The sequence below is a fragment of the Labeo rohita genome, chromosome 5 (genome assembly GCF_022985175.1).
Source record: "Labeo rohita strain BAU-BD-2019 chromosome 5, IGBB_LRoh.1.0, whole genome shotgun sequence".
NCBI classification, from domain to species: domain Eukaryota; kingdom Metazoa; phylum Chordata; class Actinopteri; order Cypriniformes; family Cyprinidae; genus Labeo; species Labeo rohita.
Window position 1 is genome coordinate 19260109 of NC_066873.1, and position 23927 is coordinate 19284035.

At 35.5% G+C, this 23927-nt stretch overlaps 1 protein-coding gene across 1 annotated transcript in view; it reads right to left on the reverse strand.

The window, feature by feature from the left end:
* Positions 1-5816: 5816 nt before the first annotated feature.
* The window catches only part of dmrt1 (doublesex and mab-3 related transcription factor 1), a 33900-nt gene continuing 15789 nt past the window's right edge, over positions 5817-23927 (reverse strand). Inside the window, exon 5 of the mRNA XM_051111309.1 lies at positions 5817-7054. Coding sequence (XP_050967266.1) covers positions 6921-7054 — 134 coding nt within the window. The 3' untranslated portion in view covers positions 5817-6920. The remainder of the gene's footprint in view (positions 7055-23927) is intronic.

The following is a 23927-nucleotide window of genomic DNA, read 5'->3' on the forward strand; positions in this document are numbered from 1 at the left end:
CTTTTTAAGGCAATGAATTATACAGTATACCTGCAGTGCAGAAAATGAATGAAGCCAAAGGCCTAAAAAATCTGATTAATATATATCTGCAGTTGAAGCCAAAAGTTTATATCTGCAAAATCTTAATCATTTTAAGAAAACAAGAGGGATACACAAAATGTATACAAAATGTGTTATTTAGGCAAAATGAAAATAATATACACATTATTTTCTGCAATACCTTCTGCAATAGTTGCATATGAGTCCCTCAGTTGTCCTCAGTGTGAAAAGATGGATCTCAAAATCATACATTCATTGTTGGAAAGGGTTCAAATGCACAAAAATGATGAAAACCCAAGAATTTGTGGGACCTGAAGGATTTTTTTGAACAGCAGGCAGTTTAAATGTTCAGGACAAACAAGGGACTCATGAACAACTATCACTAAACAAACAAACAAAAAAAAAAAAAAAACAGTTGTGGATCATTCAGTATTAAGAATCAAGTGTATGTAAACTTCTAAACAGTGTCATTTTTATAAATTACCTATTATTTTCTCTTGTGGACTATATGTAAATGTCTTTTTCATATATCTTATTCAGGTCAGTACTAAATAAATAATAACATGCATTTTATATGATCCCTCTTATTTTGGTAAAATAATCAACATTTTGCAGATTCTGCAAGGCGTATTTAAACTTTTGACCTCAACTGTATATACAGCTAATACTCTCTTTCTGTCTACATCACAGTTTTACTGATTAAATCCATTCAGTGGAAGATCATTTTAGTAAGTACACCTGAGAGGACAACCTGAAGCGTGTTGTGAAAATACTGTAACAATTTCTGACAGACAAGGAAGAGAACAACAGAAGGTAAGTCTGATGTTTGGACAGAGAGAAACAATACAGAAATAAAGTTTCAAGTAGGGCTTTAATGCCACATTCAAAATGAAAGAAGTTTTTTAAAAAAGTGATGTTTAGTTTCTAATGGTGAAAAGTTATGATATGGAATTTTTTTGTAGGTTAAGTGAAGCACTGTTAGCAGCATTAGACTGTGGTTTATCTATGTGGAGCCCAAACGCTGTTTTATACTGAACTGAAGGACAGAATAAAGCCAGTAAATGTCCGAGGTCTAAGATCCAAGAAACCATAAACTGAGTATATGACATCAACTAAATCTATATAGTCAGCCATTCAGTGTGGGAGGTACTTGTACTCCCTAATAATTTACATTTACATTATTAAATTAACAAATGCAGATAGCCTGGCAATTTACAAATGAGAATAGTAAAGATGAATCTCAGAGAGAAAACAACAGTGCTACCATAGGTTACAAACACAAAAGGTTACTTGTTATTTCTGCTTGTCGGAAGGTCTAAAGTTTCAGTCACTGAGCACTGACATTCACTCACATCTTATCTGTTTAATCTAAATATTTGCAGTTTATTGCATAGATCCTGTAGATTTGACCTGAATACCTTTTTAACGCAGATACAAAGAAAATAGTAAAAAATGAGCATAGTTTGATAGTTTGATTTTTGCACTTAACTCAGCAATGCTCTTTTATTTAATTTGATTGCTCTCTTTGTACTTCCTGTCAGGTCTGATTGAGGTTTATAGTGGTAATTATGTATAGACTCAATGTTGGGTCTGCGAGCTGTCCATCGAGAGCCCAATCGGCTGCTCTTTCATTGCGGCTGCCTCTGACAGGCAGCCAATAGTTTCAATGTTGTGAGTAATGATGGGACATCTGTCCAGTGAAATGTCTGGTTATTCTCTCTGTATGGACAGAGCCTCCAAGGGCACCCAAATCATTGAGACTCTGACAGGACCCACACCTCCCCGTCACACCCTCTCCATCTCAACATGAACAAAGGCAGGCAGCAAGATAGTTGTCTGCCTCTATAAACCACTCCAATGGGAATTAAATTATACAACTACTGTAAGTGCAACTGAAACTTTTTTAAGTTAGAACAACAACTAAAACATTGACAGTAACAGACTGACAGCTTCATATTCAATCAGACTCCTGGGAAAAAGGGTTTCATATTCATGCTGTTACATTCACAGGTGCTTGATCGTATTGTTTACATAGGGCATGAACTAAATGGGTCATATAACTTAAAGAAACAGTTCAGCCAAAATGAATATTTGCTCAAACGTCTTCACCCTCAGGCCATCCAAGATGTAGATGAGTTTTTTTTTTTATCTGAACAGATATGGGGAAACATCACATCACTTGCTCACTAATAGATCCTGCACAGTGAATGGGTGCCGTCAGAGAGTTCGAACAGCTAAAACATCACAGTAATCCACATAAAAAAAAAAATCACAAATAAATTTGTTTAAAACTGTTTTTGCTTTTTAAATATTGTGCATATTTCTGTCCTGATTAAGACAACATTTTTTTCACTGGAGAAAGTAAGGACTCATATTTTAGCCAGAAGTGATTGTTTGAAGTTAAAAACTTCTTAATGATTAATGTGTTTATTACAAACACAGCTTTTTCGATTCTCAAGATGTTAACTGATAGACTGGAGAAACATGTGGATTACATGTTGATTATTTTGATGTTTGTATCATTTGTTTAAACTCTCATTCTGACAGGACCCATTCACTGCAGAGGATCCATTGATGAGTGAGTGATGTAATGCTAAATTTCTCCAAATCTGTTTACTTTTAAAACAAATTATTGCTGCGTTCTAATTCACGTACTATCCACCCTAAATAGTATTTGAAATTAGAATTAAACCGTGGTCACACTACACTTTGAGCATGCAAAATTTCTTCGTACACTGCAACGATTGTGATATGATGTCATGTTCTTCAGTGTCTTTTTAAAAACTTTCCTGTTTTGCTGCAGTTTTAAATTTATGTTCTTTTAATTCAGCTATGAGGTCATGCTGTGATATATCGATCTTCTGCTGGTCAAACGGTTTCACATGATGCAAATTCACGGGTCAGAGTTCATCAAGCTTGAATTTTGGAATCCAGCGAAATGCAAAACTTTTCACACGAGCTTGCGTTTCCGGTCTGGCGCATTCGCATGTGTATGAATGGAAGTCAATGGAACAAAAAGTGCAGTGTGACCGCCCCTTTAGTGTGTCCCAAATCGTAGTATGTTGAAATCTTCTATTTCTGGTGGAAATTTAAAGTGCAGATCCATGCATGCTCTAATAGCTAATATTGCTCATAACCCATTGCACATTGGATGGGGATTCGTAAAGAACTACAAACACACATTAAAAGTGTTACAAAAAAAACCCAAAAAACAAACAAACTGCAAAGCAGATATAGGTAGTGTTACAAAGTCCACTTTTAACACTGTATCTGCAAAAATCTAATTAACATAAAGAAATTAAATGAAATGTTAGAATTGGGGTACTCTGACTCGTACTTGGACTCAAGTCCAGTCTTGAGTACAACCTTTTAGCAGAATTGGACTTGTCACAGACTCGGATGCATCTTTACTCGGACTCAAGCTTTTGTGACTTGGACTTGACTAGGACTAGGTGGACTCGAACCCAACATTATGAAATGTGGATGATGTTAACTGTGACAAGATGATTCACAAGGCAGTTTAAACGGTAGCAGAATGCACATATCTGAAATGATGGATGATGTTAACTGTGACAAGATGATTCAAAAGGCCAAAATAAGAGGGATCATACAAAATGCATGTTATTTTTTATTTAGTACTGACCAGAATAAGATATTTCATATATATGTAGTCCACAGGAGAAAATAGTAGCTGACCCCGTTCAAAAGTTTATATACGATTTTTTCCTTAATACTGTGTTGTGACCTCTATGATTCACAGCTGTTTTTTTTTTGTTTTGTTTTGTTTAGTGATAGTTGTTCATGAATCCTTTGTTTGTACTGAACAGTTAAACTGCCTGCTGTTCTCCAGAAAAATCCTTCAGGTCCCACAAATTCTTTGGTTTTTCAGCATTTTTGTGTATTTGAATCCTTTCCAACAATAACTGTATGATTTTGAGATCCGTCTTTTCACACTGAGGATAACTGAGAAACTCATATGCAACTACTACAGAAGTTTCAAATGCTCACTGATGCTCCAGAAGAAAACAAAATGCATTGAGAGCCAAGGGGTGAAAACTTTTGAATTTGAAGATAAGGGTAAATTTTGACTTATTTTGTCTTCTGGGAAACATGCAAGTATTTTCTGTAGCTTCTGAAGGGCAGTACTAAATGAAAAAAATATTATATTTAGGCAAAATAAGAAATGAAGATGCACATCTTCATTCTGTTCAAAAATTTACACCCCCTGGCTCTTAATGCATTGTGTTTCCTTCTGAAGCATCAGTGAGCATTTGAACCTTCTGTAATAGTTGCATATGAGTCCGAAAAATGTTAAAAACAGAAGAGTTTGCGGGACCTGAAGGATTTTTCTGAAGAACAGCGGGCAGTTTAACAGTTCAGGACAAACAAGGGACTCATGGACAACTATCACTAAACAAAAAACACAGCTAAACGTCATTTATGTGAAATATTTTATTTAGGTCACTACTTAAAAAATAACATGCATTTTGATCCCTCTTATTTTGGTCAAATAATTAACATTTTGCAGGTTCTGCAAGGTGTATTTAAACTTTGGATCTCAGCTGTATGTACGTTTTCTTTACAAAAAGCATACATACTTTTATACTTTTAGGCAAGGTGAACTACCTTTAAGGTAGGTGAACTGGGATGCAGCATAATTGTAAAAAGTTTCTTTTAGACCCATTGATATGTTGGCAAATAATATGTAACCACAACATTGTTGTACTAAGGTGCAGTATTTCTAGTCATCCAAACAGATGGTTATATGTCAAGTATGGTAATATCTGATTTTTGACCAAAACATTGGAAGGTAGTATTATCGAATACTTCAACACAACAACCAAACGTGTGTTCTCCATAAATTTGACTGTCAAGGTTTTATTAATGTTGCAATTTCTATTCTACTCTCACTGTCCAGTAATCTTCTTTAATATCTATACAAACCCCTGGAAATAAAATGCATTCAATTCAAATAAATGTATTATTACAGATTAAACCGGGCCTTGTTTCAGACCATACAGTCATCAAACACTTTTATGATGACCTCTTCCTCTCTTAAATCCAAAAGCCCTGACTTAAGAAAATGCAGCTCCAGCACCTGAACCCCCCTTCAGTATGCGCTGAGACTCCGGGACAGGGGCGGCTTTATCTTTCACGCAGCCGGCGTGATTGATGGCACAATAGCAGCTCAAGGAAAACAAATCCACAGACACTTTTCAGGCTGTCGCTGGAACACAAACCCGGAGCAGCAACAGAAGGACACGGCGGCGCGCCGGAGCCCAGCGCTGACAGCCTATGATAAAGCGGCCTTCCTTAACTAAACTCGTAAAGCACGGGACAATAAAACTCAATCTTCTGTAAAATCCAATTAAGTCATTATCTGACTGATTGTATCTTTAATTGAAAACAGAAGTGACAGTAAATTTCTGTGATATATCAGGATCAATCGATACTGCTGTACAATCTGCTCTCCAGAAGTGATTTATAATGCCGAAGCCATATAGGTAACTCCACATTCTTCTCACTAAAACCACTGGGGGATGAAATTAAGAGTAAGTGCATTTAATAAAAAAAACAAGATGGTCAGGTTATTGATTACAGCAGATGGGGCAGAATCGAATGAATGTTTTCAGGGTGCAGAGCAAAGAAAATACAAGTAATTTTCATTTCGAATTTTATATTGCGCTCCCAACACTCAAGCCTTGTGAAAGTCAGTCATCAATAATCATTTTATTTTCACCGAACATGAGAGCATATAAACACACAACGATCGCAAATGAGCTTTTGTATTGTTTTATACTCATAACAATAATAAAATTATTTGTAACATCACAGCGTCAGTGAACAAGAGCTCACCACATCATGAGCAAAATACAGTGTTTACACAAAACCAGCATCTGGAAAACAAATGAACAAATGAATCAAACTGTGAACTGTTAGTCTAACGAAATAGTACAAAATCATCAAATCGAAAATTAGTGGTGCGTTTATTTTTGAAAAAGGCTATTAATTTACGTCTTTTCTATTAATAATGAGTTCCAAGTGCAAAAGACATGCAGATTGTCTTGAAGCATATTAAATGGCCTTCCACTATGATAAAACTCACATGTAAAAATTAGATTACGCTTTCCATTTAACATGAATATGGCTCATTTCTATCAGATCAAAAGACTGAAAGTCTAAAAGAAAAACTAAGTTTTCTGTCCCTCTTCTCCTTTACCATTTATTCGTGACTTGACTGAGGACACTATCTGTGCCAACGCCATTAAAATCAAGGGCACGGCTTCATATTATACAAAGAAAGTGCAGAAGAGTACTGAACATTAGCTGGATCATGCATAGGAACAGGGTAGATGCAAATCATCAAAAGTTAAATGATGTGCTTTAGTGATGGCCATAAATAAACAAGCCGTTCACTGTGAGATTGAAGCATAATTTAATAGTATCTCTTCTAACTCAACTGTCCCACAGCCTACAACACAACACTATGGAGACGCTGGAGAAGAGCTCATATACTTTGCATCTTGAAGGTCATGGGAAGAAGTTAGATTATCCATTAGGCCAATGACAGCAATACTGAGCTAAAACTGATATGTGACAATAAATCGCTGAGCTGTGCCATTTTTTTCACTAGTGCACAGGAGTGGAAGTGAACTACTCTAAATTTTAAAAACTGCAGCATCAAAGGAAACAAACTGAAGCTATTAAACGGTATGAAACATGGTAAACTGCAACTATAAAGAAAATAAAAAAACTGATCAGTACAAACTACAAAACTGAACAACAGGTAGTGTTTGGTTACAAAATGATTATACTTTCAGTTAAGAAATACATAAACAATTCAAATCAATGTGAGATTGTTGCAGGTGAGGGTTTTTTTTTTATTTAGTTGGCCCCTCTACGATGGAGTCGACGGAGAAGGTTCCAGACTCTGAGCTGCTCTCGCACTCCAGCTTGTTCTCAGCGCTGATCATTGAGCTGATGGACACTGAGTCTTGAGCTCCATCAGAGAAAGCTGAAATAAGATGGATCATGACACATAAACTATTTTTTGTTTATCACTGAAGACTTTTTTTTGTGCCAGAGCACAATCTGATGATGGCATCTGTGACATATGAAACCTGAAGCATGCATGTAACATGAGCTTTTTGGTTCCTGACATTTTCACATTTAATGACAATGTACAATGGTGCCAAAGACTATTTGAACACTTAAGCCTTACATAAAAATGTTTGAATGTCTTTGGATTAGAAACAAAATATCAAGCCAAGCAGCGTTTATGTTAAGTTTTAAACAACAATAAACAATAGATCTGAACATACACCTGTGCTAACTTTGACAGGATACCTGTGTGAACTTGAGGGCGACCGCTTTTATACACTACTGTTGAAAAGTTTGGGTTAAGTAAGATTTTTAAATGTTTTTAAAAGAAGTATCGGTAACACTTTACAATAAGGTTCCATTAATGTTAGTTAATGTATTAATTACCATGAATGAACAATGAACAATACCTTAATTACAGTACTTTTTTAATGTTATTTAAAAGAGAACTCCACTTCCAGAAAAACAATTTACAAATAATGATGTTCATGTCTTTCTTTCTTCAGTCAGAAAGAAATTATGAAATATTTTTGAGGAAAACATTTTAGGATTTTTCTCCATATAATGGACTGATATGGTGCCCCAATTTTGAACTTCCAAAATGCAGTTTAAATGTGTTTGTAAACGATCCCGACTGAGGAAGAAGGGTCTTATCTAGCATCACGATCGGTTATTTTAATAAAAATAATACAATTTATATACTTTTTAATGCCAAACGCTCATCTTGTCTTACTCTGCCTGGACTGTTTTTGTTCCGGTTCATGACAGTTAGGGTATGTCGAAAAACTCCCATCTCATGTTCTCCCTCAACTTCAAAACCGCCCTATTTCGCTGTTTTACCTTTTTGATAGGGTGTTTGATCTTCTTTGTATGTTCAATCTTCAAAGACTGGGTCGGAACTTCTGCAGTGATGTTGGACGATTTTGAAATGATTTTTGAAGTTGAGGGAGAAAATACGATTGCAGTTTTTCGACATACCCTAACTGTCTTGAGTCAGAATACACAGGGTTCAGGGAGAGAAAGGCAAGACGAGTGTTTGAGATTAAAAGGTATTTAAATTGTATCTTTTTAATGAACATAACTGATCGTTTTGCTAGATAAGACCCTTCTTCCTCGGCTTGGATCATTTACAGCTGCATTTGGCATCGTTTGAAGCTGCATTTAAACTGCATTTTGGAAGCTCAAAATTGGGGCACCATATCCGTCCATTATATGGAGAAAAATGCAGAAATGTTTTCCTCAAAAAACATAAATTCTTTACGACTGAAGACAGAAAGACATGAACATCTTGGATGACAAGGGGGTGAGTACATTATATGTGAATCTTTGTTTTGGAAGTGGAAATCTCCTTTAATGAAAATACAGTCAGTCATTGTTACTTCGTGTTAATTCACAGTGCATAAACTAATGCTAAAATGCACAACATTTGATTTTAATAATGCATCAGTAAATGCTGAAATTCACATTAACTAAGATTAATAATGCTGTAGTATTGTTCATTCTTAGTTCATGTTAACTAATGTAGTTAATTAACGTTAACTAAATAACCTTATTTTAAAGTGTTAAAGTTTTTATATTCACCAAAGTTGGATTTATTTCATTGAAACAGTAAAAAGTAATATTGCTAAATGATTACAATTCAATATATTTTAATATATTTTATAATGTAATTTATTATTGGCTGTATTGTCAGCAGCCAATACTCATATGCTGACTTGGTGTTCAATAAACAATATTATGCTTAATATTATAATTAGTTTATATAAATATAATTAATAAATATAATTAGTTTACATAAAGTTTATATAAATTAGTTTATATAAACATTATAAATATAGTTTTGCTGCATAATATTTTATGTAAAATGTGATACATTTGATACAAGTGATACAAGTGTCTCTACTGTCACTTTTGACCCGTTTAATGTATCCTTGCTGAATAAATGTATTCATTTCTTTTAAACAAAATCTTACAAACCCTAAACTTTTGAATGGTAATTTACACCAAATAACCGCCATTTTGAAAACCGATGGTTAAAAAATAATTGTAAAAAATGTCTCAGAAATTATGCATATATTTAAGGATAATTTAAGTGTAGAAACATATTTGGGGCCATTGCATTTAAAGTGGAGGTAAAGCAGTTTACATTATTCAGTAAACTTATTTCCACTTTAATTAAAAAATACATACGATTAATATAACCATTTGAAAGAAAAAATGAAATTTTGTTATAAGCTTTTGGAGCAAGGGCGCTGCTATATTTCAATACCACAGAGTGTGACGTCACAGGGTTGGTTTGCTCCGTTGGCCAGTGAAGTAATGTAATATTTCTTTACTTTTGAACACACAAATGTTTACGCTTCATACAATATTATTCATGTCACATCTTATTGTTATGTCAGACCTTTTAGACATATTTGCATTACACTGACTCATTCACTAGTAGTGGTATGTAACATATTTTACATTCACCTGCAAATACACTTACCTTAACTGCTGTTTTGACATATAACACTAAATCTAATCACCTATCTCAATGATCGGGGCTAGTGCTAACACAAAAAGCCACAGGTTGGACAGCAAGCAAGTACCAAATTGAGTTATCTCTTCTGTCTTCTTGAGCAAATGCACACAAAATTGTCAGAAGGGCTGTTTAATGAGTATTCTAAATTCTTCCACCCGTAACAGTATTACTACTTGGTCCCATCGCCGTATCAGCTCAAATGCATAAGAAATTAGACTTATTATAGGTTCAACAGTCCTTTCAAGTTTATCTTCCTCCATTGCAAAACACGCGTGTGTTTAAAAAATAAAGAAATGCTTACAGTGGCATGCGAAAGTTTGGGAACCCCTTGCAGAATTTGTGAAAATGTGAGTATTTTTAACAAAATATGAGAGATCGTACAAAATGCATGTTATTTTTTATTTAGTACTGTCCTGAGCAAGATATTTTACATAAAAGATGTTTACATATAGTCCACAAGACTAAAAATAACTATTAAAATAATTATTCAAATAACCACCTTCAAAAGTTTAGGAACCCTTGGGGGGTGAAAACTTTTTGAATTTGACGATTAAAGTAAATTGTACTTAATTTGTCTTCCTGGAAACATACAAGCATCTTCTGTTGCTTCCGAAGGGCAGAAAATACTATTTCAACAAAATAGGAAACATTTGGACTGTTCAAAAGTTTTCACCCCCCGGCTCTTAATGCATTATGTTTTCTTCTGGAGCATCAGTAAATGTTTGAACCTTTTTTAATAGCTGTTTAAATCCCTCAATTGTCCTCAGTGTGAAAAGATGGATCTCAAAATCATACAGTCACTGCTGGAAAGGGTTCAAATATGCGTAAGATGCTGGAAAACTGAAGAATCTGCAGGACCTGGACGATTTTTCTGAAGAACAGTGCTCAGTTTCATTGTTCAGAATCAACAAGGGACTCGTTGGAGGGACAAGGGACAAGGGACAACTTGAGGACTAACATCTTTAATGTAAAAAATCTTCCTCAGGACAGTACTAAATAAAAAATAAGATGCATTTTGTATCATCTCTCTTATTTAGTTTAAATGATTCACATTTTCACAGATCCTGCTTGGGGCTCCCAAACTTTCACGTGCCATTGCATATTACTTCACTGGATAACGGAGTAAACCAATCCCGTGACGTCACACGCTGTGGTATTTCAAAGATGGTGGTATCCTCGCTCCAAAAGCTATAATAAATCTTATTTTTTCTTTAAAATGGTTACATTAATCGTGTTTGTAATATATTTTTTGTTCAAGTGGAAATTAGTTTACTTAAAAATGCAAACTTCGCTGACTGCTTCACTTCAACTTAAAAGTTACCATTTCTAATTCCAACAAAAAATGTCAACAAGCTGAAACTTTGAACAGAACACACTTAGAGTAGAAAGAGTATCGTTGAAGCATTTCTTATCTTGAGATTATCAGCTTCTCCAGTTAAACCAAACAGCATCGATTAACTGTATAGGCAGTGCTGTCAGCTCTCAACATTACAACAAAATAAAGACAGTGCTGCTTTTTCTGAATCTCACACTACAGTAAGTTCTGGCTACTTTGGCAAACTCACTCAAGCTGAAGATACGCATATTGAGCAAGAGAGACTGCTGAGTGAGCACACGGCTATTAAGCAAACAGCATAAGACAAGTCTGTACTGTCCTGACTTCCTCCAAGGCCTGTGTGCAGACTAAACAATAGCGCCATAATAATGTAAATATAAATATGCTCTGGATTGCATTAAATAAACCTTGATTGTTATTAGTTTACATTTTTAACACCAAGACCAAATCATCTACTTAAATAAATGACTTTATGTAAATGTAAATCTGAAACACTAGCAGCACAAACGTTATAGTTCCCTATAAACACGCATGGTGGTTTGTGCATTGAGCCAGGTCACCGCTCATCTCAATATGCATATGATTCTAATACATTACAGTCTCTACCGAGTCTATCAAAGTTACGAGTGTCGGGAGGGGCGACACACACCAATCCTGTTCATCTGCTTTCCTGACCTTCATAACCTGAGAAAAGGAGCATAAAGGATCTTAGTGTGCCTCTCATCCCTTCCCACCCTCCCTCTTTTTTCATCTGCCTCTCCTCCTCTGCGCTGCTCTGGCGTGGAGGTAATTAAGGGGTGCTGGCGAAAAGGAGTAATTTTTCTCCTCATTAACTTCCTGATTGGTTTCAGGCTACAAAACTTTGCGCTCCGCCTGCAGTTTGTCACCAATTCCAAACTGGCCAATCGTTAATACTAATGTTTGTGTAGCTAAACTGCGCCGGCGCTCTCTGTACAACAATAATACACAGAGTGAGGGTGAAAAAGGAGGGGCTGGAATTAGCCGTGGCTGTGTTAATTCTGAGGGAGTTCATCAGGGGGAAATCTATGGTGTAATTAAAGGGAAGATCTCGCGGGTGAGTGGACAGGTCGTTTGTAGGGACGGTAAATTAGCTGTGGGGCTGTTTGGCAAGCGGACATGTTCTGTGTCATGGCTTCGTTGCCTTTGATTATCACTGCATTAGCACTTAATATAGACTAATGTCGGATCGGCCGTAAACACTCTGTAATACAGACAATCAGGCCTTTAAATGCGCAGATAAAATCAAACAATAATGAAACAAGTAAATGGATTTCTTTGACTTGTAAAATACAGCATAAACAGTGGAGATCGTAAGTTTACAGATTCTGATTCCTGCAGAATCTGCAAAATATTATTTATTTTACCAAAATAAGTGGGATCATACAAAATGCAAGTTATTTTTTTATTTACTGACCTGAATAAGATACTTCACATAAAAGACGTTTACATATAGTCCACAAGAGAAAATAATAGTTAAATTTATAAAAATGACCCCATTCAAAAGTTTACATACACTTGAGTCTTAATACTGTGTTGTTACCTGAATGATCCACAGCTGTGTTTTTTTGTTTAGTGATAGTTGCTCATGAGTCCCTTGTTTGTTCTAAACAGTTAAACTGCCTGCTGTTCTTCAGAAAAATCCTTCAGGTCCCACAAATTCTTTGATTTTTCAGCATTTTTGTGTATTTGAATCCTTTTCAACAATGAAAAAACAAAAAAAAAAACAACATGATGCATGAATAGCCGGGGGGTGAAAACTTTTTTTTTTATTTGAATATCAGGGTAAATTTAACTTATTTTGTCTTCTGGGAAACATGCAAGTATGTTCTGTAGCTTCTGAAGGGCAGTACTAAAAAGGAAAAAAATTAAATTTAGGCAAAATAAGAAAAACATACACCTCTTCATTCTTTTCAAAAGTTTTCACCCCCTGGCTCTCAATGCATTGTGTTTCCTTCTGAAACATCAGTGAGTGTTTGAACCTTCTGTAATAGTTGCATATGAGTCCCTCAGTTGTCCTCAGTGTAAAAAGATGGATCTCAAAATTATACAGTCATTGTTAGAAAGGGTTCAAATAAACAAAAATGCTGAAAAACCAAATAATTTGTGGGACCTGAAGGATTTTTCTGAAGAACAGCGGGCACAGTTTAACTGTTAACAGTTAAACACAAAAACCCACACACAGTTGTGAATCATTCAGGTAACAACACAGTATTAAGAATCAAGTGTATGTAAACTTTTGAACAGGGTCATTTTTATAAATTTATCTTTATTTATTTTCTCTTGTGGACTATATGAAAACATCTTTTATGTGACATTGAGTACTAAATAAAAATAACATGCATTTTTTATGATCCCTCCTAATTTGGTAACAAAAATGATAATTTTTGCAGATTCTGCAAAGTGTATGTAAAGTTTTGATCTCAACTGTATTCACTACTGTATTATGCCTTGAGAAGAAATCTCTCTCAAAATAATTCTTTGACATCATCCTGCTGAAAAATAAATAAACTAAATATCCAAGCTAAGCTAGTTTGCTGGTCTCCCAGGCTGATTTTTAGAGGGGTTTTAGGCTGCTTAGACCATCTGAAACCAGCTGAAACCAGCTTTAGCTGAAGTGTTTCAGCAGGGCACACATTCAATAAGAATAACGTTTATAAAACCTTCACAAAGTTGCCAAACAAGACATTTCCTACACATTGGCAGTAACACAAGAATTACGAAAAAAAAAAAAAAAAAAAAAAAAAAAAAAAAAAAAAAAATCACACGTCTGTCAAGTCTAAAACTGTATTGAAACAAGAGAGGATTTACTTTCTGTACACCCCAAAAGAGCTTATTCTCCCATCTGAACTTTTGCCCTATTCACCCTTGTTTGGCTGACTATCTTAGATTTCCAAACTATTAAACAGTCTTTGTGTAGTTTAACAAAAGGAAGCCTTTTTTAAAAAAAAAAAAAAAAGAGCATGAAAAGGGGAGGGGAAACAGTGAAAGAAGCTCAATCATTTCTGGCAGTTTGGAAAAAGTGAACAAAAGCCCAGATGTGAGAGAAGATGGTAATTCAGGGTTGATCTATTGTGGATAAGCTCTTTCCTCTGCAACTCATATACTGCCAGCGCTGGGCCATGAGGGTCCATAATGCCTGCACTTAGATAAACACACAGAGTTGCACAGAGATAACGCATACAGAGGCGCTCACACACAGGCATACATACATGCTCGAACGTGTATACAGATGCACACGTGCTTACAGTGATTAAAAATAAAAATAAAAGTTAATTATATCAGTCTAAATCTCAGATGTATCAATCTAAAACTCAGTCTAAAACGGAGTGTTAAGTAGTTGAGATTTTAATTCCATGTCAGCAGCTGAGGCTTTTTTTTGTTTTGCTTTGTTTTGTTTTCTTCATTTTCTACCAATTACCTAACAGTACTGCAACAGATACACAAGGTGTTTATAATTCTAAAACAACTTCTGGTAAGATTGTATTAAACAAGTTAAGAAAGCTTACTACATATAATTTCCATCTACTAGCATTAAAAGCAGAGCTGTCCAACAAAATATGTTTAAGAGAAAGGGGCGCTGATATTAGAGACTTTTTAATTTAGCAATAATATCAGATATTGGATATTCAAATAAACATGCTCATTCATCCATACTTGCATTGTATACATAATTGTTTGTAAACACTAATAAAAGATCGTTAAATAATCTTTAGGGAATCTCAAAATGAATACTCATTTTCAAACTGTACATTATCAAATATTATAATAAATATAAAACAATTGTTTTTGTTTTTAATATTTTATTTTTTATTTTGATGAAACAATAGGGATGTGCAGGGCACAAACTAACATGGAGTTAGTTGTAACACACGTGGTTTAAATATTTCCACACATGCAGCATAACAAAATTTACGATAATTACTAGTTGCCATATCAACACTAAAGAGAGAAAAAAGTATTCCAAAATTCAAAAATCTTTTGAAGATCTCACTGAACATTTTTTTTTTTTATCACACCAAAAGTAAATTTATGGCTTAAGTAAATTTCTCATCTCAGTTTTTAGTATTCATTTAAAATGAGACAAAATTTTAATCCCCAATCTGTTATTTATCAGGGATTAGCGATGCAATTTACACTGTTTACTTTTATGAAATTTAATGAGAAACCACAAGAAACAGATGATTAGACTGAGTCAATGTTTAATGTTCAGAAATTATTATTTCAAGAAATTTACAGAATTTAGGCTCATTTATTTGCCTTTTGTTCTTTGAGAGCTGTATGTGGACTGAGCAGAGTGTTGTGTTCATCTCAGTGTTTTTCTGAATGTGTTTCTTCATCTGTTTGCCCACATTGTTTTGAACTATACTGTATAGCTGTGTGTTGCAATCAAGGCCATCCCAAGCATAGTTTTTTTTTTTATTTAAAAGTTAATGGTTTTATTTTAAAGGGCACCTATTATGCCCCTTTTTACAATATGTAATATAAGTCTCAGGTGTCCCCGGGATGTGTCTGTGAAATTTCAGCTCAAAATACGGCACAGATCATTTATTTTATCATTTTGAAAATTTTTAGTGGAAGCAGAAACACGCTGTTTTAGTCCATGTCTCTTTAAATGCAAATGAGCTGCTGCTCCCCGCCCTCTTTTCCAGAACAGGGCTATGCAATTCAGATCTCCGATCTCTGCCAAAAAACATCTGTTTGGTTTTGCTTATCACGTTGAAATTAAATTTCACACTGGACGCACACATCTGAAGCACACAATCAGGAAGCAGCTGTCATGCGCAAGAAAGTACTAAACTGAGTTCTTTTTCACGCACAAGTTTATGTTAAAAACATGCATAAGATGCAAAAACACAGTCGGTTATGTCTGTGAAGGTAAACAGCTGGGGAAGAAATCGAATGTTTATATTAGATCTGTGTATTAGTGGTGTAGCAGCTAATACTGTTAATATAACCCAAATAATACCATTAAAGCAGAATATCACTCACTGCTCTGGACTGAACTACTTCTATAGCTGTAATAAGATGACATTTCTTACTTGAATGCTGCTTTTGAATGCTCTGTCATGAAGATAAACATGGCGGATTGTGTGCGGCTCACTCAGGGCGGGGTCTCGGCTAATACGGCTCTGTCAGTCAACTATCGTGGGCGGGGCTGGTAAAGTATGATGTCACACATTACGAATTCTGTGATCAGTAAGCTCACAGATTTAAAAAGATTTAAAAATAAAAGGACCAGGCAGATTTTTATCATTATAGGGTGGTTGTGTACACACATTGCCAACACATTATTTATGCTCAAACAACATGTAAAAGTGAATGTTGCATAATAGGTACCCTTTAAATAAATAAAAAAAAAAATCATAAATATTCATAATATTTTAAGCTGTCATATGGTCATGTTACAACATGCCCCTCAGATGTTACAATGTACGTTGCCTACGGGGCATGTTGTCACAGTTCACTTCCATTCTCTTGGGGTGAATAAAAAAAAAAAAACTTTTACACTATAATTACGAAACAAAGAGACATATTTGTATTAGACAAGAAATTAATTTGGATAAAGAAACCCGTGAAACCCATGTGGATTTGAACAAACTGAGAAAGTAAAAAAGTGTTAGGTTGTGCTCCGCTCTCCCCTATAGAAGTATAATATCAGCCATTTATTGGTTATTAGCCATAAAGTTATAGTTTTCAGTGAGAAATGTAATATCAGCGCATCCTTAAGCCAGTGGTCAATCATATTGGCACTCAAATGAACCAAACCTCTAACCTTGCCCGGTGGGACTTAGGTGTGCTTCATTCATGCATTTTCAAATTTGGAAAACCACTTTTCACCAAACGGTCCAAACTCCAGTGTCAAAGGAACTCAGGTTGGCACCAAAAGCCAAGAAACAAACACTCACATCTGTACGACATGACTTGGCTGAAGATGTGCAGGGGGAGATGGAGTTCCCTCAAGGAATGACATGCACGTCTCTCTCAATCATTAGAGTCGTGGCAGGACTTAATGGCGCAGAAAACACAGGCCAACAGCAAGGAGGCGGCACTTTAAACAGCTGCTGACTCCTCAAAGAGTGAACAGCCGTGGCTGCTGCAGAGAGACGGATGTTGTTCCTGGAGTGGAGCTCTCACTCATAATCACATTGGCACCGGAGTTTGAAGCACTCAAGGGAGGTGAACGCAGAAGTGTTTAACACTTAATGACAAACCAAGCAGAGAAACATGAGCTTGCACAAACAAAATTTAAAATGCATTATGTATAAAATTTAAAAGCACTTTTAGATTTTTCTTACTGATGAATTGATGAATAAGTACTGTGTATTAGATACTGCAACTGAACAAAAAAGAGATCTATAGGTAGCTCTATATGTGAGTGGTGCTGTTTTATTTATGCAAAAAAATAACCTTTATACAGATAAAAACAAAGAAAGGTATAATGTAAATGTTTCTTTACGTAAACTTCATTTATACTATCCTGAAAGAAAAAAAATTCAAATCAGGATTTCAAATAAAATACTAAGCTGCTGTTCTCAACATTGATAATGATGTTTCTTGAGCACAGAATCATCATATTAAAAGAATTTTTGAAGGATCATGTGACACTGAAGACTGGATACCCTGCTGAAAATTCAGCTCACATATGTGCAGATCGGACACTTCAGTCCCCATTATCGGTCTATTAGAGATCTGCATGAGTGGCCTGTAACGTCTGACAGGAGGCATCATGCCAGGGTCAGAGGCTAATTAAACACATAAGCACCTCCAGACCTGTATTGTTCCCCAATCTGTCCCCAGTCTCAAAGTGTCTCTGAGAGAATTGACAGGCCCTCCTCCCTGTTAAATCACTGGCACTGATACAGCGCTTTGCAGTCCCTGCAAATGACCTGTCCGTCTCTCCCGGCCTGCGCTCCGTTCCGTCGAAACATTATGGATATACTATAATGACTTGAGACATAGGATCGATGATTTGAGGGATTTTGTGTCATTATCTTTAAAGGAGAGAAAATAATCACAAGTGCAGAATAAGCGTTGCAGGCATCAGTTAGCACGGCTGTGAGGGAGACTAAAGCCACCCTGGGTGAAATAAATGACTTAATAGATTCAGTTGAATTAACTATGTTACGCTCCGGGTTAAGGTTGAATATGACCATACTTAGAAAACATTCTGGTCAACAATGAATGTCCACTTTCCATAAGCAAAACAAATAACTTAGACATTTGTGTGAAAAAGAAACCATGAGGTAAAGACACAAATTATGCCTGCCTTTTAACCATTTAGACAAGGTTGAATAACTAAAGAGTCCCATAAAATAAAGCACTCTGGAACTTCTATGAAAGCATCTTTTCATTAAGTTCAGTAAAATTATTTTAATAAAAACATCAAATAACTTCTAAAGCACTTTAAAGCACCTAGAAAATGAGCCAGTTGTAATAATTTTTTTAATATATTGATGTGAGTTATTACTATTAATGTTGAAAACAGTTGTTGCTTAATATTTTTGTGGAAACCATGATAAAAAGTTTCAGGACTCTTTGGTGAACAGAAACTTCAGAAGAACAGCATTTATTTGAAATTTACAGTTGAAGTCAAAAGTTTACATACACCTTGCAGAAACTGCAAAATGTTAATTATTTTACCAAAATAAAAGGGATCATACAAAATGCATGTTATATTTCATTTAGTACTGACCTGTATAAGATATTTCACATAAAATACATTTACATATAGTCCACAAGAGAAAATAATTGAAATAATTAATAATTTACAAAAATGACCCCGTTCAAAAGTTTACACATGCTTGATTCTTAATAGTGTTGTTACCTGAATGATCCACAACTGTGTTTTTTTTGGTTTAGTGACAGTTGTTCATGAGTCCCTTGTTTATCCTAAACAGTTAAACTGCCTGCTGTTCTTCAGAAAAATCCTTCAGGTCCCACAAATGCTTTGGTTTTTCAGCATTTTTGTATATTTGAACCCTTTCGAACAATGACTGTATGATTTTAAGATCCATCTTTTCACAATGAGGACAACTGAGAGACTTGTGTACAACAATTACAGAAGGTTTAATCACTCATTGATGCTTCAGAAGGAAACGCAATGCATTAAGAGCCAGGGGGTGAAAACTTTTGAACTTTTGAACAGAGAAAAGCTCTCAATGCATCGTGTTTCCTTCTGAAGCATCAGTGAGCGATTGAAAATACTTCCACAGCATTAAGAATCAAGTGTATGTAATCTTTTGAACAGGGTCATTTTTATAAATGCAACTATTATTTTCTCTTGTGGACTATATGCAAACATCTTTTATGTGAAGTATCTTATTCAGGTCAGTACTAAATAAAAAACAGCATGCTTTTGGTATGATCACTCTTATTTCAGTAAAATAATTAAGGTGTATGTAAACTATTGACCTCAACTGTAAATCTTTTGTATCATTATGCTCTCCACTGTCAATCTTGATTAAGCTAATGTATCTTTGCTGGATAAATATAAAAAAAAAAGTCCACCCTAAACTTTTGAACACCAGTGTATATAAACTGAGATTCTTGGCTTTCTTTCACACAGACAGTCTCTTGAGGAGGACAGTGTGCTAAAGAGAGCAGAACCTTTAGGAGCAGTCATTACCCATTTTATCTCCTCAGTGCCTCGGGCAAGTGTTAATGGAAATGTTGTACAACACATTACAACAGTGCTTGAGCCTGGAGCAGCCAATTACACTGGTATTTAACCGATCCATAGAGAGAAAAGACTGAGCATTTAGCATCAGCACTAGAGAAGGGAAGACAGCATGACACGGAGGAGTTACTGACTGTGTGGTTAAATAACACTCTAGCCAGAGATTTTGCCTGCAGGTCACTGATTCACCCTCTGATTTACCTGACTGAGACATGTCAGGCTTAACCAATTCCTTTCACATTTTTTGGAATGCATTATGTAGCACTTTAGCCATCCTTGTCATCTGTATTAACATACTTGCGGTCAAGTAGGGCTGGGTGATTTTTCTGATTTTATCGATTAATTCGAATTTAATGTTTTGCCACAACTTTATTTTTTGGAAATCAAGGAATTGCGATTTTAAATAGAAATATTACCAAATGTTAGAATTAGACACTTTGACAATATGCCAATGATAATAGTAAAGAGAAAGAACGGTCCAACCACATGTCGGCGCACGTCAATAACTGCTCACATGTGACGTTGTCATATTACTAGGTGGCATTCACACAGAAAGCACTTTTGTGTTGACAAAGATGCGACGGGGGCAGTGGAATAGGAAAAACATTTAAGATGATGGGAGTGAACTTCTTAAACTGACGTTTAAATGCATGAGACGCTGCAAGAGACGCGAGCGCAGAAAAAACAATGGAAACAGCACAATTTAATACAAAAAACCTGTGAACTACTACTGTATGTCTGAAATTTCATGTTTGCATCCTGGTGACAGGCTGAAAGCTGCTGTTCATTGTTTTTACACAACATTTATAGTTGATAATATTCTACTGGTGTTGTACCTTCAGTTGCCTTTGAATATTATCCTACCTTGACTTTTGAGATTTTTTTAAGCATTTTTTTTGCTTTTTTTTTAAGCATTTCTGAACATACAATATCTATAAGACAAGTTTGTACAAGATGTCATTGTAGTTCATGCATCATTTCTGCAAAGATATTAAGGTGATCTGTTACATGTACATCATGTTGACAACTTCATGTGTGGTGCACTTGGAATAGATTTTCTTTAACTATAGGGTTAATAAAGAAAACATTGCTTGAATCATCTACTGTAGTTTCATTTTCAAGTTGACTAGTTAAAAATTGTAAAAAAAAAAAAAAAAAAAAAAAAAAAAAATTGACAATCAGCCAAACATTCCTGGAAAAAAAAAAAAAAAACGAAACAAAACAAAAACATCAAGATTTTAATTTTTTGCCATATCACCCAGCCCTACGGTCAAGATTACAAAAGCTATCAAGTGCTTGCTTTCTATTATGTGTGGGTGGTGAAAAAGTGAAAACCTTTCTCCTGAGATAGAAGAACTGGAAATTGCCAGTAGGTAAATATGGAGAGTCCAACAGTATAATCTGTCACCCAACTGTCATTTAGCATTTAACCATCATTTGACAATAAATTTAACATACGTAGCTTCTTATGAACTCTTGCCCTTCCTGTAACCTTAGCCAGGTTAGTGAAACTGTGTAACAACCAAATAAAGGGACACATGTAACAGCACTTAACCCCAAGGGCACAGACTGTGCCAGAGTTCTGTGCAAGTTCCATAAAAGAATAATGCAAACAGGACGGATTAAATGTTAAAAAAAGCTCCACGGCTTCTCTGTCAGATGAGACGTTACACCTCTTCCTGCTCGAGCTCTGCCTCTCAATTGTGCTTGAAGCTGGGAGAGAATCATTATTGCCTTTTGTTAATCTGCATTGAAAGAGAATGAATGGGCTCTTTGATGGCTCCTATGAGATTTTGTTTTCCTGGAACTTTTTATGGGGGTCTGCCACCTCTGAAAACGATATCACATTCTGACCGAGAAGAACTACATGCATTAAATTTGTGGTTTGTAAACAGCATCAGACCAATCAATATATGTCACCAGGACATTAAATATGATTTCCACAAGTATCGATGTGACCTGAATGTGTAATTAGTTACCTGTAAATAAGCGTTACTGATTGACAGCAACAAAAAAATAAAACTACTTACAAAAAAGTATTGTGGCAGAGACATGGTACAGTGACGTATGAGATGATGATACCATGGCACCATTTAAAATGTGCAATAGTCTTGCATGAACACCATGCTATTTTATGGATATCTAGAAGGTATTTCAAAAAATAGCATGACATTAGCTTGGTATATGCCAAATAAAACACTGTATTACCTATAGTACTATGTCAGAAAAAAGAAAACACTATTCTAAGATGACATAGTTAAATAATTAAATGTACTCAATATAGTAATAACACTACATTTTGTAAAAATATAAGTAACTTACCCTAAACTTAACCCTACAATAATTTAATTAATAGGCAGCAGCTATAAGTGCACTAAGTGCAACTACAATAGATGCTATTTACACTAAGTGATGATAGATTTTTCTTTTATGCCAAAAATCATTAGGATGTTCAGTAAAGATCATTGTTCCATGAAGATATTTTGTAAATTTCCTGCTGTAAATATATCAAAACTTTATTTCTGATTAGTAATATGCATTGCTAACAACTTCTTTTGGACAAGTTTAAAGGTGATTTTCTCAATATTTAGATTTTTTTGCACCCTCAGATTCCAGCTTTTCAAATAGGTGTATTTCAGCCAAATATTGTCCTATCATAACAAACCATATCAATGGAAAGCTCATTTATTCAGTTTTCAGATTTTGTATAAGTCTCACTTTTCAAAAAATGGACTCTTATGGCAGGTTTTGTGGTTCAAGATGGGCTATTTGCAAAATATTACTATTACTCAATACTTATTTGTGTAACTAGTGTAAAAAGTGTAACCAAAGAAGAAAATTCTCTTTAAATATGGTTGTTTGCGAATGAAAAGCCCCCATCTTCTCTCTCTAAAGCTGTAAACTTGGCCCAGTCTGAAAACAAAACTAACTTTGAATCCTCCAATAATAAACAACCACAAAAAGAAAAAACAGAGCACAACAGAAAATGGTAAAACCCATAGACTGTCTCGTATAACACCGAAATTCCTACATAACTCACAGCGGGCACATCATCTCACGGGCTGGGCGGCTGCCGCGGGCGGGGGCGGACTGCGGGCGGAGGTAAGGCTGCCCTGGCGGGTGATGAAGTGCAGTGTCACCTCCGGCCCAGGCAATTTATGGCGGAGCGCTGCTGACGAGCTCCCAGCAGTAAAGAGCGCACAGGGGCGTATTTCACAGAGAGCTGAGCTTTATGAAGAACACTTCGACGCCCCGGCAGGCCGCCGCTCGTGACGGATGGAGAAAGACGCATGACAAGCTTCATCATTGTTTGTAAATCTTAACTTGTTCCCGCTCACTAACCCCAGAGGCAATTTTCCAGAGACAGCTGTGGGGGCCGCTTGGAAAGGACAGCGTCGCACTCCTGAAGGTTATTTGGCCTCATATTTGGCCAACTGATTACCCCAGCGCTAGGGAAAATAAATACATGCCACACAAGCACTGGAAGCACAGACAGAGTACAGAGGACTCAAGAGACAAGTCGTCTGAAAACCACATTGCATTGTATCTCACTGTAACGCTACTTCAAATATAATAAAATTCGAATGCTTGTCATTTACTGAGCTGCCTCTTTTTAAATATCTCCTAACAGTATAACAGTTACTAGAACACAACAGTGATGGACTGTGTAGCTAATCAGGTCTGACTTTTAAAAAGTTGTAAAAATATCATGAGATGTTTAGGGATCGGACTGAAAAGGGAGTGCAGACTCCCATGTAAAGGATTAAACTCAGGTCACAGTAGTCCAGATGGTCACTCAGTGTCATCTGGTCATCTTCACTAACTAATTGAAACACAGTATTAAAAATCATTAGCCCAGTTTTATTCACCAAAATAAATAAAAAGATGCTGACTAAAGATTTAGGAGGCCTCATATGATGATACATATGATGATTCCCTTCTGGGACACCCACTTTAGGAAATCTAAAGAAAGCTAGCTACATACAGTTGAGGTCAAAAATTTACATACAGAATCTGCAAAATGCTAATTATTTTAACAAAAGAAGAGGGATCATACAAAATGCATGTTATTTTTTTTATTTAGTACTGACCTGAATAAGAAATTTCAAATAAAAGACATTTACATATAGTCCACAAGAGAAAATAATCACTGAATTATAAAAAAAAAAGACCCTGTTCAAAAGTTTACATACACTTGATTCTTAATACTGTGCTGAATGATCCACAGC